At 41.5% G+C, this 19,304-nt stretch overlaps 1 protein-coding gene across 3 annotated transcripts in view; it reads left to right on the forward strand.

The window, feature by feature from the left end:
- The window catches only part of Loxhd1 (lipoxygenase homology PLAT domains 1), a 133,935-nt gene that overhangs the window by 26,463 nt on the left and 88,168 nt on the right, over positions 1-19,304 (forward strand). For all 3 annotated transcript variants that reach the window (XM_048806606.1, XM_015482237.2, XM_015482238.2), the window contains exons 5-8: positions 3,478-3,576; positions 11,161-11,309; positions 12,849-12,972; positions 15,293-15,543. In XM_048806606.1, coding sequence (XP_048662563.1) covers positions 3,478-3,576; positions 11,161-11,309; positions 12,849-12,972; positions 15,293-15,543 — 623 coding nt within the window. The remainder of the gene's footprint in view (positions 1-3,477; positions 3,577-11,160; positions 11,310-12,848; positions 12,973-15,292; positions 15,544-19,304) is intronic.

Genomic DNA, 19,304 nt, shown 5'->3' on the forward strand with positions numbered 1-19,304 from the left:
GCTTCCCCGGGCAGCTCTCTGATGCTTTCTGTCGCTGCTGTGCGCTGACTGTTCCAGACAGAGCGTAGGGGAGGCTGTGGGGGCGGGGGCGGTTGGCGCACCCGGCGCAGGCAGGCAGGCAGCTGGGGCCTGCCGGTGCCTGCCTTTTCTGGAAGCCCACGCAGGCAGCTTCCGCCGGCCTTCAGGGACAGATTTCCTGTTTGAAGGGTGCAGCCTTTGCCTTCACCATGGGGCCTGCAGTGGGAGGCAGGACTGACTGTGTAGTCACCAAGAAGAAAGGACATTAGACAGTTCATTGCTGTGGCCTTGGGGCAGGAAACCTGTCTTAGGCTGCAACTAATTCCACCAGCACAGGACCCCAGCTCAGTCCTGTGTGGCTTCTCAAGGCACTGTGTGACTAGCCTAACCCCTGCTCTGTACCCTCATTATATTTTGTTCTGAGCCAAGCTTCCTTAGTTTGGCCCCTCTGAGCTCACAGTGACCTTTAGTGGCAGGAGGCCACTGCCTGAGAGGTAGGGTTGCTGGGCTCAGATGTAAAGGTCAGGCACTGCACCAGTGCAGCTCTATAAGGAGACACTTTCTGTAAAGGGAAGGTTGTAGATTTCTGTATTTATTATGATTATCCAACAGATGGCAGTAAAGTGTCTTGAGGAAGGGATTTTTTTTTTTTAAATACTGGGATTGAACCCAGGGATGCTTTACCACTACACTTTTAATTTTTTATTTTGAGAGAGGGTCTTGTTAAGTCGCTTAGGGCCTCACTAAGTTACTGAGGTTGGCCTTGAACTTGCAATCCTTCTGCCTCAGCCTCCTCAGTTGCTGGGATTATAGATGTGGCACCACCACATCCAGCAGGGATTCTCTTTTCTAATTTTCAGGAAGCTCCTGTAAGAGTTAACCGCAGCCTGCCATAAAGGCCAGAGAGAAATCAGTTCTAGGGAAATGTTACAACAGACAACACACAACATGGGTAAATCACAGGCCAGCTCTTGTGCTGGCTCGAGTAAATTCCCCATCATTGGCCATGAGTCCATTTCTCCATGTTAGCTCACTCTTCTTGGAAGAGGAGTAAATGCCTTGCTAGACCTCATCCAACTTGACCTTCACCTCTTTCCCTCTCTGCTCCTGGCCTCCAGCCAGGCCATGTGCTAAAGGCACGATTCCTAAGGTAATAGGATTGGAGCTGTCATATGTCTTAACCTTTGGAAAGCCCCAGACCAGGTCCCCTTATTTATGAGACCCAGGGAACCTCCAGGTTTAGACTAGTCACATATTTGGGGGGGGCAGGGAAATCTGGCCCTGTTTACTGACACAGGAGGTGCTTCACCCAAACAGGTCTGTTTAGCCAGTGCTTAGGTTGTGCTGTTACAGTCCTACAGCAGGCATTGATCACCTCATGCCACGCAGATTTGTACCCATCCCAGGGCACAGAGAGCAGAGTCCTGTGGTCCTTACCTAGAAACACACAGAACTGTGCCTGAGAGCACAAGACATAGGGCAGCGTGGGCAAACTATAGCCCATGGGACAAACCCAGGATGCCACCTGGGCCAAATGGCCCACAAAGCTGAAAATATTTCCTATCTGGTAATTCACAGAAAAAGTTTGCTGACCCCTGGCAGGGGGCCCAGGAAGTCGTGGGGTATCCTGGGAAGTGCTTCCTCCTTCCCTGGCAGGAAGGATCTCTGGGAATTCACAACCATTCCCAGCTCCAGTCCAGGGCTCACTCTACCAGAACTCGAGACTCCTCTTTATAGTGGCAAGATGCCAGGATGATGGGGGCCCTGGGCAGGTCTGAAGGCTGTTTCTGAGCATTGGTCAGACTGCAGGGACAAGAGGACTCCAAGGGGACCAGGCACATGAAGCAGGAGGGGCTGGGAAGCATTTGTGGAAAGAGAAGCCAGTACTATGAATTATTCCAGAAGACAGAATTGAAATTTGAGGGCTGAATTATAAAGAGGGAAACTTTAGCTCTCCCAAACCCTTCCAGGCAACCTCAGGGTGGCTCATATTTCAAGCTACTAGCCTGGGAGTTCCCTGGTCTGGCCCCCTTTGAAGGTTCTGGTTCCAGCTGCTATCTCAGGGGATCTTCATGGTTAGGCAAGAAGGGTGGAGTCGGAGAGTGGCTGTTCCTCCAGGAGCCTTCACTTAGGAGCAAGGATTGGAGGAGTCTGTCCTCTCCCATTGGTGGATTTTGCTAAGTGAGGACTGAGGAGAGAAAGAGAAGACACTGTCTGTCTGCTTTAGGCTCCATGTTCTCACAGCCAAAGACCAACGTGTACAAGCTGTGCAGAGGGTGCTGGAGTTGGTGCCACATCATCTCCCAGGGCTGGCCCTGTACTGCGGGCAGGGGTAGAGGTGGATGACGTTGTATTTCCTTCCCAAAGGCAGTGCTTCACACTGAACAACTTTCCTGGGACTTGGGGTTTTAGGAAATTTGATTCAACTTGACATAGAGGACAGAGCAGAGCTGAAGAATACAGAGGATAAATACCTCCTGGGAGACAGAGTGGGGGTCAGGGAAGACTCTAGAAAGGAGTTGGACAGAGGGGTCAGGACGATGGGCCTCAATCTAAAGAGCTCTGGTGTTATCAGTTTCACAGGTTGGGCATTAGACATCTTATACAAAGAATTCTGCTACACAAAAAATGGAAAGCCACATAGGAAGGGAAAGAGAGAGGAAGGATTGTCTCAGCTCTTGGGATTATTGGCACTAAATAAAATCTGGAAGAGTCTTCTTCCTCTGATCACACCCCAAAGAAGACTCCAGATGGGGAGAGATAAATAGAATTCATCATGGTGCCAGGTTTACATTGACCTCTGGGTCCCCTTGACATAGTCTGGGGCTCACAGAGAATTTCTGTGCAGTGATTGGAACAAAGACACAAGAAGCAGATACAGGTCTTTGAAAAAGGAACCCCTAAGCATGTATTTGTTGGCCATCATGGTGCTCCAGTGGATTAGTTATGGCCTTGGCAAACTACATATGAATTTAATTTTCATCTACAGAATCCAGTTTCCCTAGTGAATTTCCACATTGTGGTACAGTGTGGGAAAAATATTGGAGAAGGCAAAGGAGATGCAGGGAACCCAGCTGGAGACATTTCAACAGTTCAGGGGAGATATGCTGGTGGGTTGGTTGGCATCTTGGGTTTGAATAGACATCCCAAGGCAACATGTCAGTAAATAAAAACATCAGGTTCCCATCAGCTCTGATTTATGTGTTGCATACAGTATAATAATGACCATTTGGAACCAGTGTTGAATGATTTATTTCTTGCTCTGTTATTGACAATAATGATGACAATTTGTGCCTTGCTGGGGAGAAGGGTGAATGGTAGCTCAGAATCAAAGTATTAATGAGGAATTTATGTTTTGGCTCTTAGAAGAAGGGAGCCTCCATGCTCAACACTCTAGAGGATGGGCCTGTTTTCCTTAGGAGCTTAATGAGCTAAGGCTTCCTCTGTCTTCATTTCCAGGTAACAAATATGAAATCAAGGTGTACACTGGCGATGTAATTGGTGCGGGGACGGATGCAGATGTCTTCATCAATATCTTTGGAGAGTATGGAGACACAGGTAATGGGTTTGAATCCTTTTTCACAAGCCTTGCCCAGCACTGCCTCTTAGATGGGTTATTTCCCACAACCCTGGCAGAGGAAGGCAGCTCAAGCCCCCTTTGGGCTCCTCTCTCGAATATCATGGCCTGTCTGGAGTGTTGGGCTGTCCATGCTGTGTTGAAAAATTTATGTTTTCAGAATATAGAATGCCTGGTTTGGGGGTTGATTAAAATTGGTTTATATCCTAGACCAGGTGCAAACCCAATCTCTGCATCTCCAGGGATTACTGCCTCTCTTCATCTCCATAAGCTCTGTGCCCATCCAAGCTATGCGTGGGGTTGTGGCTGGGTATGGTCTGATCCAGAGCAGTGAATTGGCTAATATTGGGATGGGGCCAGGGGACAGTTAGAATTGCCTTCACAGTTGAAGCAGGAAATGAGGACAAATACAGCTGCAGGTGCTGGTGAGAAGTTCAGGTCAAGAGAACTGAGACAGGTGGTTCTCTCCTGCTTCTGCCAATTTAGTGGTATAGGGGTCAGAGAAGCTACAGAGACATGTGAATTTTGGATAAAATATATTAAAGAATTCAAAATGTATTGTTGAGCTTATAAGGGAATAAAAGAGAACTCACCAGGTGCCAGAAATGAAGAGGGAACTCAAATATTAACCATGAATTGATGTTATGACTCTTAGAAGGAGGGAGCTTCATGCCCAACAATCTAGAGCATAGGTTTTTATACCCATTTGGGGGTCAGAAAAATGAGACCTTGGCCCTGCATGAGGCAAGAGATTTGAAATTAGAACTGCACATAAAGCCAGAAGCACTGAAATTTCATAGAAACATCTTCAGTGAAAAAATAGACCAGGAAAAAAATTACTCATCAGTAAACTTATCTCTGTAATATCACTAAAATTTTTAAAAATTGTTGAGAAATTGATACCTTAGGTTTATATCACATGTGGGCTCAAGGTCTGATTTTATGCTAAAAATGTGATTTGGAAAGCTGCTTTCCCTAGAACGTTTGTTCCATGGCAGTAATAAATACCTTCAAGTACTTGATGTAAGCATTTGGGAGACTGCACAAAATTCTCACATAAAGTACTAGAGATGAGTTTATTTTCCCAAACTACAAAACACTCAAGGTCACAATAATCATAAATCAACACAGCACATAATAAGATTAAATCCTTAGAAATGTGGTACATAGACACAATGAAATATTACTCAGCCATAAAGAAGAATGAAATTATGGCATTTGCAGGATGTGTGGAACTGGAGACTATCATGCCAAGTGAAATAAGTCAATCTCAAAGGACCAAAGGCCAAATGTTGTCTCTGATATGCAGATGCTGACTCACAATAGGCAGCGGGGTGAGAGTGGAGATTCACTGGATTGGAGAGGGTGGGGCGGGGGAATGGGGGAAAAAGAAGAGAGATGGACATGGGAAAGCCAGAAGTATGAATTGGACATTAGTTTTCTATGTTCATATATGAATACATGACTAGTATAACTCCATGTCACATGCAACCACAAGAATGGGAAGTTATACTCCATGTATGTATGATATGTCAAAATATATTCTACTGTTACATATAACTAAAAAAAACAAATTTAAGAAATGAACATAATAAAAAAGATTAAATCCTTAGGCATTTCAGATAATGGAGAAATTCTGAGAAAGCCTATATCTTAAATTGTTCAAACCTATTAAGTGCATGAAAAAGGTAATTGAGAAAATAAAACACTAAAAAACAGCAAATTTTGAGAAGGAATCAAACAGGAATACAGGAAATGAAAATATGGCTACCAAATATAGTTAAGCTTTTTTTTTTTTTTAACTCATTGGATGAGTTAAACAATACAGTTAGAAATAGTTGAACAGAGTATTCCTTAGTAAACAGGAATACAGGAAATGAAAATATGGTTGCTAAAGATAAATGTTTACTAGATGAGTTAAACAATACAACTAGAAATAGTTAAATGAGAACTAGTTAACTGTAAGATAAACATGAGCAAAATATTCATTGAGCACAGAGGCAAAAAAGATTGAAAAATAGAAATGAGAAGTCATGGGAATGAAGGAAAGAATGGAAAGGGCTAATTGATGTTAAATAGGAATTTAAAAAACAGAGAATATGGAGAACAGGTGAGGGAATATTCAAAATGCAATGAAAACTTTTTTAGGTTGGAACAAAGATATAAATCTTCAGATTAAAGAAGCAAAAGGAGTCATGGAACAGGTTACATAAAAACAAACCTACATTTAGATACCTTACAGTGAAACCACAGGCACAGAGAAAAATCTTAGAAGGAAGCAGATTTGGCAGATTGCCTTCTGTGAAAACAATAGTTAAATTGATAGCAAATTCCTAGTAGCAAGAGGCATAAATCCATGTAATAATATCTTCAATGTTCTGAGCCAGAATATATGTCAGCCTATAATTCTACACCAGCGAGGTCATCATTCCAGAGTGAGGCAAAATGGACAAATTTCCACGCCAACAAAGAGATATAGAATTTACCATTTCTAGATTGATACTTAAACAACCCCTGAAGGCAATACTTTAAGAAAAATAAAATTGTACACTGAACAAAGTGAGAGACAAGAACCAACTGTGAATAAAAAAAATCCATGACTATTTAACAAATCTAAGGAGGCATTAACTATGTAAAACTTGTCATAATGATGAACATAAGGGCAAGAAGAAATGTGGATCTCAAACACTTAAAATCAATAATATTTGAGAAGGAAAGTGGCTAGTGAGAGTTAAAACAGAATGAGGTTTTGGGCCATAGTTCATCTTCCCATTCCCAAAAGATTTCGTAAAGGATTAATTGCACATTTTAATAAGTCAAGCATGAATATTAAAATTGTAAAAGTGCCCACCCCAAATAGAAATATATAATCTACACATCAATAGAACGAATACAAAGGAATGAAGAATCAAACCAATAGAAATAAATGAGGAAAGAGAAGCAAAGAAAAACAATGACTAATAGCAAAATTTAGATAAATGTATCAGTAGAAAAAAAACTTAGAAAAACTTAGTTAAAAGATAAATATTACCCTATTATGTGAGAGGAGAAAAAATAATGAGCTTAAATAGATGATACAGAATATTTGAAAAGAAATGAGTTGGAGTAAATAGGTAAATAGCAATGATAGGAAAGAAAGTGGCATGGCTATTTATATCTGTTGAAGGTAAACTACTTTGCTAGACAATGGTAAAAGGAATAATGACAAAAAGAATAATACCATAGTTCTGAATTTGTATAAATTTAACAGCAATATTTCCAAAATATGTCAGCAGTAATTAACAAAATTCTTGGAGTAATTTGAAAAATACACAATGATGAGGGAGATTTTAATACACCATTCTCAACAATTGATAGGTCAAATGGATAAAAATTTAGTATGAGTGGAGAAGATCTTAGCTACACAATTTGTAAGCTTAATCTAGTAGAAATATGCAGATTTCTGCATCCAACTGGTAGATAATACATTTTCTTTTCAAGCACATAGTGATCACATATAAAACCACAAAGCTGTATGGATCAATAATATAGAGACAACATTCTTTGATCATAGGTGGTGAAATTAGAAGGAATACTAACCTTTCAACAAAAACACATTTCCAGGTAGTTAATTGATCAAGGAAGAAACTGTAATGTGAAAAATCTGATAGAATGTATATCATCATCAGCATCATCAAGAACAAAATTTACTGGGTAAAACTAACAGAGACAGTACCGATAGCAGGTGTGAAAGCCTCGGGTATCTATCACATACTAGGGTTCTCACTACAGACCTTGGAGACAGACAATGAATCTGAGGCTGTGGGGTCTTTGTTCTGCATTAGCGTCTTTCTTGGGGTTGGGGTCCAGGAGGAATATGGCATGGAGATTGTTGGCCTCTGATCCTCTTTGCTATGTTAGCGTTCATCGCTTAGAGGAATTCAAGATTGTCCCATGCATGGTAAAGAGGCTGGGTCTAAGCCTTGTGATTATCACTATATGATATAACTTGATCTTTGGTCTCAGCATCTTAAAAGGATTGATTATCTCAAGGACTTGCAGTAGCTAGTTTCCAAAGAGATCTGTAATCATTAAAGAAATTAGAGCAGCAATTAGAGTCCACCTAAGACATCAGACTCATAAGATTGGGCAAAAAAACACCAACTATTTAAGACATAATTAATTTCCATCTTATACAAATTGTTTCAAAGAATAGGGAAAGTGGTATTGAGCACTAGTTCATTTTATGAATTTTGATTCCCAAACCAGGCATTTCTTTTAAGAGAAAGAAATGTACATAGATTAACCTCATTTATGAACAAAGACCAAAAAAGCCTAAATAAATGTTAATAAATCTGTTAGCACCCTAAATTTATAAATAAATAATCACATAAACAATAAATAATTTCTACTCTATACCATTTATTCTAGGAATTCAAGGATAATTTAACATTAGTCAACCTACTCATTTAATTTATTGCAATAACAGATTAAATAGAAAAAGTAAAATTATCTCAAAAACACACTAATCATTATTTCTATTCATCACAGTACTTAAAGTCCTAAGGCCAGAAAAAAGGTTTAGGGGGAAAAAAAGAGAGAGAGACACAAGCAAATATGGTTGAAAATGAAAGAACAAGTTTTCCTTTTCATAAAAAAAATCAATAAAATCCAGGAGAATTCACAATTAGAAGATTTAACAAAGGTATAAGACTAATAAGACTAACATATACAAAATTTGTATAAAACTAATATGTACAAAGACTAATATATACAAAAATTAATGAAAACAAGCATCAAACATTTAATTTAAATACATCCTATTTGTAGCAATAATGTGGAACCTAAGAATATCTGTAAAAGAGCATATTTCAGGAAAATTAATTTTTGTTGAAGGGGATAAATAAGAATATGTTTTTTTAGCTGGGCTCAGCGGCGCATGCCTGTAATCCCAGCAGCTCGGGAGGCTGAGGTAGGAGGATCGCAAGTTCAAAGTCATCCTTAGCAACTTAGTGAAGTACTAAGCAACTCAGTGAGACCTTGTCTCTAAATAAAATACAAAATAGGGCTGGGAATGTGGCTTAGTGATTGAGTGGCCCTAAGTTCAACCCCTATTATCCCCCATCCCAGGCCAAAAAAAAAAAAAAAAAGAATACGATTTTTAAAAATGGAAAAAAGTTCACGGATGAGAAAATACTCAGACTCAGGTTATTCTATAATACAATACAATTTCAGTCAAAATCCCAAATACCAATACCCTGTAGCAGAAGATACTATTAAAATTCATGTAGAACCACATAGGGCTAAGTATTGCCAAATAATTTTGAATAATAAAAATAATATGGACAATATTAATAATATGGTGATATTTACCCTGCCAGATACTGTAGGTCTCTAAAAACTAAAACAGTGTGATATTGGTGAAAGGATAAATAAAATAGACTAATGGAACTGAATAGAGTTTAGAAACACCCATAGGGATGGCATTATAAATCAGAGAGAAAAGATGAGACATTTAATTACTGGTGTTTGAACAATTGCCTAACCATTTCAGAAAAGATAAAATTAGATCCTTACCTTTCACTGTGCACAAAAATAGCTTCCAGATGGGTTAAAGCCTTCAATGTGAAAAAGAAAATCATAACATATTTTTAGAAGGAACTTTAAGAGAGTATCTTTTTCACTTTAATAAGGATGGGGCTTCTTAAGTAATTCACCAAAAGCACAAAAACAAAGGAAAATATTGTTGAAGTCTATTAACACAAAAATATATCTGAATGATTTTAAAAAAATAGGCAAGAAACATACAAAAGAGAAATAAAATAAAGGATACAAGCAGAAAAGTTACAGATGAGCAAGACCTAGATGGCATATATAGGCAGCAAAAAACATGTGCTCAGTCTCTCCAAATAAGTAGGGGAATGCAAATTAAGTTAAAGCCATGGTCAGACACCATTCTATACACACTGTATAAGAATTTTAAAAATAGATGCTAATAGTGATTGTGGGAATCTTCAAACTTTTCTGGTAGAAATTACTGTCATCCGGTCATTTTGCCATACCCCACAAGCTGCAGATGAGCGCACCCCAGGGTCCAGCAGCCCTGCTGGTAGGTTTCTGCTCAGATCAGTTCTTATGAATGTGCAGCAGGAAAGGGTACAGAAGAGTCTAATTCATTGCTATTTGCAAAAACAAAGAGAGACAAGCTAAATGTCCATCAGCAGGAAAATGCATAGACAGGTGCCTCTTCCATGCAATGACTATTAGAGGGCCATTGGATGAATGAACCAGTTATTACCATCAACAGGGTCCTCTCAAAAGCATAGCACTCACTGAAAAAAAAAAGCAAGTTGCATGAAGTATGTGAATGATACCAGAACAATAGCAACAACCCCAGCAATAGCACCCTGCCCTGGTACCTAACACGCCCCAGGGCCTGTTCGAAGTGTGTGTGCAGCCCGCTCCATGGGGACACTATGAGGGAGGCCCTATTACCATCCCCATTGTACAGATGAGAATTTTGAGGCCGTCAAATGTGCATGATGGTATTATTTATGCAGCATTCTGAAACCTGCAGAAGTAGTATATTTTTCTTCTGGATGCTCACATGTGTATGGGGATAGTACATGCCAAACTGAGGGGAGTGTTTGTTTGGGGGAAGGGAGGTGAAGGGAGAGAGGAACAGTGAGGCCTTACACACATTATTTCCTTAAAAAATAAAATAAGTCTGAAGCAAACTAGATGAAATGTTAACATCTGCTATGCCTCTTACATTGAGACAGGGGTACAAGACTGATATTATTTTCTCTCTGTTTCAACATCACAAAGTAAAATTTGAGAAAAAAAAATAGAAAACTAAATTTTAGAAAAGAAAGAACACGAGATGATTTAAACAAAAAAAGTCAGTGGTTAGACTGGGTGGTGAGGCGAATCTGACTGGCACCCACATAATCATGGAAACATGGAATGGAAAATTGCAAAGCAGGAGGAACAAGTGAGAATAGAGTCCTGCCTCATTGCTTATTACCCATGAGCCTTTTGGCAAGGTATTCAACTTTTCTGTTTCTTCATTTGCGAGATGGAGTTAATAGTATCTCCTTCTTGGATTGTGGTGAGGAATAGCATAAAAAATTCATGTTAAACAACCAGCAGTGTCTGATAATAGCGTTTGGCACTGTTTTGTAGAAAAGGAGCCAGCTCAAAGGAAGTCTGAAGCTGATATCAGGGTCCCGGTCACAGGCCTTCTGCCAACTGCCATGGTCAATGTTCCCGATCAGGATGAATAATAGGGAACAGCAAGGCAGGCCTTTGGGTCTACGGATGTGGGTACAAATAGGTTGACTGGGATAAGAGCTCCAGACAAGGGCAGAAACCAAAAGTCCTATTATGGGACCTGGGCACCAGCCACACGGGAGGCCAACCCTTGCCTTGCCAGAGACTGGAGGAATGTAAGGAGCCCTTAGATCTCAGTGGGGAGCCGCCCTGGACTTTGCTAGAGTTCTTTCAGTGGGGGAACCATTGAGGCTTGGAGTTGGTTCTTTCTTCTCTTCCGGTCTTTTGTGACTGTCTTGCCTCTGTGCCTACAGGAGAGCGTAGGCTGGAAAATGAAAAGGACAACTTTGAAAAGGGAGCGGAAGACAAGTTCATGCTGGATGCCCCAGATTTGGGGCAGCTGATGAAGATCAATGTGGGCCACAACAACAAGGGGGGGTCCGCAGGTTGGTTCCTGTCCAAGGTAGGTTTCGGGGCGTGTCTGTGGTCACTGGGGCCTGGGAGGGGAGAGTCCGGCTCTTCAGAAGGTCTATCTGTGTCTGCTCTGTTACCCAAGTCCCCTGGCCAGCCACACTGCTCTCTGATGGCTGCCAAGGCTTCACCCTTGTTAGCAACTTCCTAGAAAGCTCGGTTCTCTCATCAGACTTAGCCAGAGCCTAAGCCTTCTTCAGGACTCTATTGTGAGACTTTCCCTGATTCTGGTGGGAGGGAGGAGACCCCCTGGGCTCCCCAGTTGCCTTGTGAGTGTGTGGTTCCCTTATCTGGACAGAACAGATGCCTACTCAATCAGGTGACGTCTTCAGGGAGGGAGATCTGCTAAATGACAGCTGACACTCCCCACCAGTCTACACACAGGGACTCCAAGATGGACTTCACACGGTTGCTCAGATGTTCTTAGCCCGTGCAGGAAGAAGCGAGGCCTGCATGGCCCACGATCATTTCGGGGTGCCTGTGAACCATCTGAGAAGAACAAGGAGGGAATGACTCCTATTCGGCACTTCATCTTTTCCCTCCCCCGTCTCTGTGGGAATTTCATCCTTCTTGGCTTTCACATCAGGAGGGCTTGCCTTGTGATGCTGGCATGTCCCACTATCACAGAATATGGTTGGCACCACCATGGGCAGGCCCTTCACTGGCATCGTCTGTCCTCTAGGGACTAGCTCATGGCCTGCACTTTCCTTCTTAGCTCTCAGAAGGCCAGCCATGCCTGTGGGCTTGCTGGCAAGTGGAGATGTTCTTTGAGAAGATAATGGCTCTTGCTTTTTATTAGGTCATTGCTTCTCTCTCTCTCTCTCTCTCTCTCTCTCTCTCTTCCTTTATGCCTCTTCTTCTCTCCCTCCCTCTCTCTCTCTCTCTCTCTCTCTCTCCCCCCACGTGGGTGTTCCCATCATTCACTGAGAAGGGTGCTTCTCTCTCTCCTGCCTTATTTAACAGGTAGGTCCTCCAGGCATATTTTGGAAGGCCCCCCAGTCCCTAGGTGTGTTTTCAAAGACACTCTTATCTCAGCCTCACCAGCCAGGCTCACGTCCCTTTGGGAAGTTCCTGGATGACCGGTTCCATTCATCTCACTGTCAGTGGCTGACCTGATCACCAGATTCTAAGGCTCCTCTGTGCCTGATCTGGGGCTCCAAGTGCCCTTTGCTTTAACATTGCTTTATCCCAGTTAGGATCAGAGCCTCGCCTCCGGCCTGAAATCCTGGCTTCCAGGCCTTCATTTCAGCTCTCAGGGCACTTCCTGCCATGTTTCTTGGCTCAATTTTAAAAAAATGCCCTGCAGCAATGAATGGAGGGACAGTGGCTTGGGATTCAGCAGGGGGTGATTGGCAGTCATCCCTGTATGGTTTTTGTGATGTTTCAGGGCAACAGCTGCATCCTGTGATGAGCTTTTCCTGGGCCATGAGGAGATGAGAGTGGATTCTTTCAGTACCCTCAGTGACTGGAGGACTTGGGTAGATAGCCAGGGGCACCTCTTCATCTCATTCCTTCCTCTTTTCCTTCCCAGATTGTCATTGAAGATATTGGGAACAAAAGGAAATATGACTTCCCCCTCAACCGCTGGCTGGCCCTGGATGAAGATGATGGCAAAATCCAAAGGGATATCTTAGTGGGCGGAGCTGAGACCACAGGTAGAACTGGAAAGTTGAGCCCCCATTGGCTAATATTCCACTTTCTGCCTGAGAGTCAGTGTTCACACCTACAGGTTTGGAGGTCTGTGATCCAGCAAGGGCCAGACAGTATTTCTCCTGCTTGTGAAAATGTTCTTTCCCCATGGGCTGCAAACATGAGGCTTTGTTCATACCAAAGGAGCTGAGGCAAAGCCCCTGAGCAGGGGAAGTTACCCACTTCTGATGTGTGCACACTTGATTTACATGTGTATGTGTGGTACAGGGGTTGAACCCATGCTAAGCAAATGTTCTACTAGTGAGCTACATGCCCAGCCCTTTTAAAATTTATTTTGAGACAGGGCCTTCCTAAGTTACCTAGGCTAGCCTCAGATTTGTGATCCTCCTGCCTCAGCCTCTCCTCACATGGAATTATTGGCATGTACAACTATGCCCAGCTAATTTAATTTTAACTCCTCCTAATATGAAGTGCTTTATATATGCCAGGCTCTCTAGGCACTTGGCCCACCTAGTTTCTTTCAGTCCTCATAGCAACACTACGATATAGGAATTTTATCATCCTCATGTCACAATTGGGAAAACTGAGGCCTGTAGAAGTTAAGGAACCTATCTAGGTTGGTACTTGGTCTGCCTCCTAAGGTCTTACCCATTGTGAATTTCACAAAAAGCCTCCAGGTCCCAGCCTGGGTTAGGTGGTCATGAGTGTTCCAGGATATCAATGTCACACACATCTGAGAACAGGCTCTGCTGCAAAAGCTTCCGGGGCTCGCCCCTGCACAGAGATGAAGTCCACACTCTGTCATGTAATATGCAAATTGCTCCACCATTTGGTTCCAGTTTATCTTCTCAGCAGAATCTTCCAACACTTCCATCTCCCCACAGCGCATCCATGAAACCCTTGGCTCTTTCCCTTTCTGGTGCTCACACAGGGGACTTGCTGGCTTGCTTTACTCTCCTTACTTTTTTTCTTCCTTTGTCCTCCAAAGCTGCTTTCTCCTCAGCTTGTAATGACTGTTATCTTTTCTCTGTTTCTCAAATTCCCACTTCCAGTCACTTCTGAGGCCTCCTCGACCTCCCTGGACTGCATCATCTCATCCTGCTTTTGCACAGGCTTGGGTTGCTATGGCTTGTAGGAGTCAAATGTACTGAAAACTGTGCACTAGGACAGATCCCTGCAATCTTATTGACTGTGTTACCATTCCTTGTCTCCCAGTGATGGAGAAAGAGGAGAAATGACAGTCTCTGGGAATTCCCATAATCAGGCCTTGGAACTACATCTAGTAGGAGAATGCCATTCACCCATGTGCCTTGGGGCAATGAAGCTGAGACCCACTCTTTTTTAGATCAGTGGCCTTCCCTGTTTATCTTCATGTATTCCTGAAGGCCTGGTGTCTAGTAAGCACTCTGAGCGCTGGATAAATGCTTGTCAATCCAAAGAAGGTGCATCTGTGTAAAGGAATGGTGCCCAAGGAAGTCTGTGTGTTCTCTTCCAAAGAAGTTTGGGAGTTTTATTTCTCGAAGGTCATTGGATGAGGGTGTGGGGTAGGGTCAGGTAAGGGGTGGGTGAATGAATCAAAAGCCTAAAATGTCAGTTGCCTTAGACCCCAGAATAGAATGAATGACCCTAGGCCCGATCTCAGTAGAACTTCCTGCTCAAATGTTTGCCTTTGGTGTTTTCTCTCACTCTTCCTCATTTAGGAGTTTAACTCTCCTCGCTGTCTCTTCCCCCAAATTCTATGTCCTTCCAATGCCTCCTGACTGATGCAAACTCAATACGGCCCAACCTACATTGTCCCCCTCTCCCCCAAACCTCCCTCTCCCACCAATTAGGTGATGAAGAGGACAGTGGTGCCCTCTACCAAAAGTTGTGTTTTTAAGTTATTGGCAAAACAGCAAGTTAAATGAATCAGATGGCTTAGGATATAAATCTCCATTAGTGGCGCTATTATAATTAGATTAGACATAACAGAAGCCATGTGACAGCTATTCATAAGGTACACATGGTAATTAACATCAATAATTAGTATTATTCTTAGCCAGCCCAGGATCCTCCTCCCCTTTGTTGGTTTCTTATGATCAGCACTGGCAGCTTTCCTGTAATAATAGACACGGTTTATTCTCAAACTCACATACACTGACATACAGACCCTGAAATGATGGAATGAGGTTGAGAGGGACATTGGGCATGGTCCAAGGGAAGAGGACATGAGGGGACACGAGCTATATGGAAGATGGGCATGCTAGGGTGTTGTGGGCAGGAGGGAAGATGGAGGATGACATACTGCAATTCACGTTGAACCCTTTTCTCCTGTTTGCACAACAGCTATCACCTACATTGTCACCGTCTTCACGGGGGATATCCGGGGAGCTGGGACCAAATCCAAAATCTACTTGGTCATGTATGGGGCCAGAGGAAATAAGAACAGCGGGAAAATCTTCCTGGAGGGCGGTGTGTTTGACAGGGGCCGCACGGATATCTTCCACATTGAGCTGGCTGCCCTGCTCAGCCCCCTGAGCCGGGTCTCCATTGGGCACGGCAACGTGGGTGTCAACAGAGGCTGGTACTGTGAGAAGGTAAGAGGAGATTCCATGTAGCTTTTCTTGATCCAACCCCCTTTAACTTGTGAGTGCAAACTCGAACCTGTACCCTACTTCCTACTTCCTCTGGAACAGTTACAGAGCACATGGGCAGTCCCTTTCATTGGGCATTTTGGGTGGTCACATATCCATCCAGCTTGTCTTCCTGGTGGTCAGGAATGGGGGCTGTTCTCCAAACAGGGTAGGTTAGCCAGAGGGCTGGATTGGTGGTTATAGACCATCCTGCTTCTGGGGATGGTACTTTCGCTTCAGATTATAAACCCCTCAATCAACGAGCATTTTAAAGATATGTTTGTATTGTGGAATATTTATATGTTGAAGAATATGTATATATATTCAAAGTAAAATATGGGTTATAATTTATTGTTCAATTTTTCCATTAGATAATCTGTGGCTGTTTCTTGATTTTTGCCACTATGGATATAGCACAAGAGTTTCTCAGGACAGAAGTTCTAGGTCATTCGGCAAGGGAATCTTCAGCTTTACAGGACAGTTTTTTTTTTTTTCCCAGAATATTCCAGATTGTTTTCCAAAGTATTTGTGCTTCTTTGCTGTCCTCTCAGTCACATAGAAGAGACATTTTGTTCCACGCATCCTTGTCAACACTTGCAATAGTTTTGATCTTTACCTGGAAGTTGTCAAATGATTTTATGGCAGTTTTAATTTTTATTTTTGTGATTACTACTGAGATTGAACATCATCTTATTTCTTTATTGGCCATTCATGTATCCTTTTATGTAAAATTCTTGCTTTCTTCTACAGGCCAAACTTAGTGATAATGGATTGCAATTTTATAATTTTTGTATACCTTTAGAATTGACTTGCTGACATTTAGTGTGTAATTTTTCTTTGAATGTTCTTAAGTGGCATTGACCTTGAATTTTCATTTATCACATAGTCCTTAACTGGTTTGAATCCTAGAATGTTTCATTTTAAAAATTATCTTTGTTGGAATATAATTAGTATTATTTTATCTAGAAAACACTGTGTGATTCCATTTTTAAAAAAAATCGTTGCGATTTACTTTACAGTGCATGCTCAATTTGTGTATAATTTTCTAAGAGTTAGGTTTAAAATCTTTATTTTATTGATTAAATTGAATAGGTTACTTTGGTTATTTGAATCTTTTATGTACTTACTGACATCTTTTTCTGCTTAATCTATTAATTACCAAGAAAGATGTGTTAAAATTTCCCACTTCAGTTGTGATGTTTCAATTTCTCCTTCTACAACTGATAATTTCTGCTTGGTATAGTTTGGGACTGAGTTTTTAGGCATAGAAGTATTATAGCCTCCTAGAGAATTCAATCTTTGCCATTATCTAGTCTGATAGGATCCATCTTTTAATTGGCCAATTTAGTTCATTTATACTTACTATAATTGTAGGTATATCTGTCTTACATTTACTGTTTATTTTATTTTATTTTTTAAAAATATTTCTTCTAGATGGACTGTTCCCCTGCCCAACCCCTGCAACTTAGTGTGTTTTATGTTGCTACCATAGACTGGGTAATTTACAAAGAAAATTTTTTTACAAAATAAATTTACAATTTATTTAGCTCATGATTTGGAAGCCCAAGAGTCTGGCCTCAATATCTGCTTAGCATCTGGTGAGGACCTTCTTGCTGGGCCATGACATGGTGGGAGGTGTCATGGGGAGAGACAGAGGGTCTTAGTTCAGGTCTTTCCTCCTCTTATGGAGCTATGGTCCCATTGGATTAGGCCCCCACCTTTACAGCCTCACTTGATTACCTCCCCACAGTCCCACCTTTAAATATTATAACTGCATTAAGTTCTACCTTTAACCTCACAGTGGGGATGAAAGTTCAATGTAAGTTTTGGTGGGACATCCAAATTGTAATATCCCATTTGGGTGGTTTTCCCATGCACATTTAATATGACAAACCCTAAATTTAATTAAAATGTCTCCTCTCTTCTTGGGAAATAAAAGCACCTTAAAAATCACTAAATGCTAACAACCCCATATCTAAATTCCATGCTGTTTTTTTTCCTAGAATTTTATCTTTATTTGGTATTATTTTAAAATCCACACATTAGATAGTGTGGATTAGTTCAGATCTATCTACCTCCTTGCTGGTTTGCTTGCTGCTGCTTCTTGCATTTCAGACCTTATGTGTGGTATCAATTTTTTCCTTCCTGCAGTACATTCTGTAGGAGTTCTTTTGATAAAGGTCTATTGTTGGTAAACTTTGTTCATTTGAAAAATGTTTTTGTTCCATCCTCACTATTGAAAGACAATTTTAGGATATAGAATTCTAAGATGATTCCCTTCTCCTGATATCTTCTGGCTTCCATTAGTCTAATTGCTATTATGGGTCTTTTGTCTCTCGTTGCTCTTGAGATCTTCTCTTTGTCTTTGGCATCTGATGCATCTCTTCAATATGTCTAGGTATGTATTTGTTACCCGTCCAATAACCAGGCTCGTAGTAACTGATTTTTAGGGGAGACTATTATTATTTTCTTTTCTGAGCAAAGGCAGAGAAGGCAGGCTTCCCTTTGCAGATTTCCCCTTCCTACCTTTCATCCAAGGGAGCAGCTCCTTGAAGTGCTTCTGCTCACACGTGTTTCCTGTCCAGATCCTCCACTTTGCAAGTTCTTCTCAGGTCCCACCATGTGCTGCCATGTGTGACTGTTAATTTCTTTGTCTCTTGGTCTTCCTCCAGGGCAGGACAAACCTTAGCACTGAATGCTCTGAATCCTGCTGGCTCTTATGGCTTCCTGTAAATCCCTGGCAGCTCACCAATATACATAAGATGATATTTCATGTTCTTTATCCAGAATGTGGGTATTTGCGATGGTGAGGGCTTTCATTCTACCAGCTTTTCTGGACTACCTAGCCCAGAACTCAAACTTTTAACAAGCACTTTCAAGCACTCAAACTTTTACTATTTTAAGCATTTTATATGGTTGTACCTATGTTCAGGGGAACTCCAAGAGGTGAGGAGACACATCAGGCTTTCAAAAGTTTGCCATCGTGTTGAAAAAAACAAAACTAACCAACTCACACACATGTAATAACCAGAGCACAATTGAAGAGTAAACTAGGAGGTGACAACTCTGGGATTCGTTCAGAAGAAAGACTTATAAGTAAATTTTTGGTATTCAGACCTTTCTATGCCCCCAGAGTACCCTGCATAGGTGCCTTCCAATTTTGCTTAAGTATATGTGCAGTTCTGAACATGTGGTTATATAGACTCTTCAGCATCAAAGATGAAGTGAAGTTACAAATCCCTGTGGACCTCAGCCATAAATAATAATTCTGAGATTTGTAACATTTAGAAACATTAAAATGTTTCTAATTAGGGCCAGAAGCATTTATATTTCTTTTCTGCCCCTAACTGTGCAAACTTGGATATTTCATTCTCCTTTCTGGACCTCAGCTTTCCCATTTGTTGAATGAATATGGGGGTGGATTATATTAGTTGCCAATACGTTAGTAAAATGTTTAAGGGAGCTGTCTCTGTGCCCCTTCACTGGCACAATCTCCAGGCAGAAGTGATTCTCTGGGAGTATGAGGAGGTACGCGCTCCCCCACCCCATCTCTAAGCTCCCCTCCCCTTGGTGCTTATAAGTTAAGGTTCATCATCATGCTCAGATAATGAGGATTAGGTGAACTCTCAGAAATACCTGGGTATATTTAAGGGTAAAAATTCAAGTTAAGGAAGTTAAAGTTTGCTATTGTGTTGAAAAAAACAAACTAACCAACACACACACAC

The sequence above is a fragment of the Marmota marmota genome, unplaced genomic scaffold (genome assembly GCF_001458135.2).
Source record: "Marmota marmota marmota unplaced genomic scaffold, marMar, whole genome shotgun sequence".
Lineage (NCBI taxonomy): Eukaryota > Metazoa > Chordata > Mammalia > Rodentia > Sciuridae > Marmota > Marmota marmota.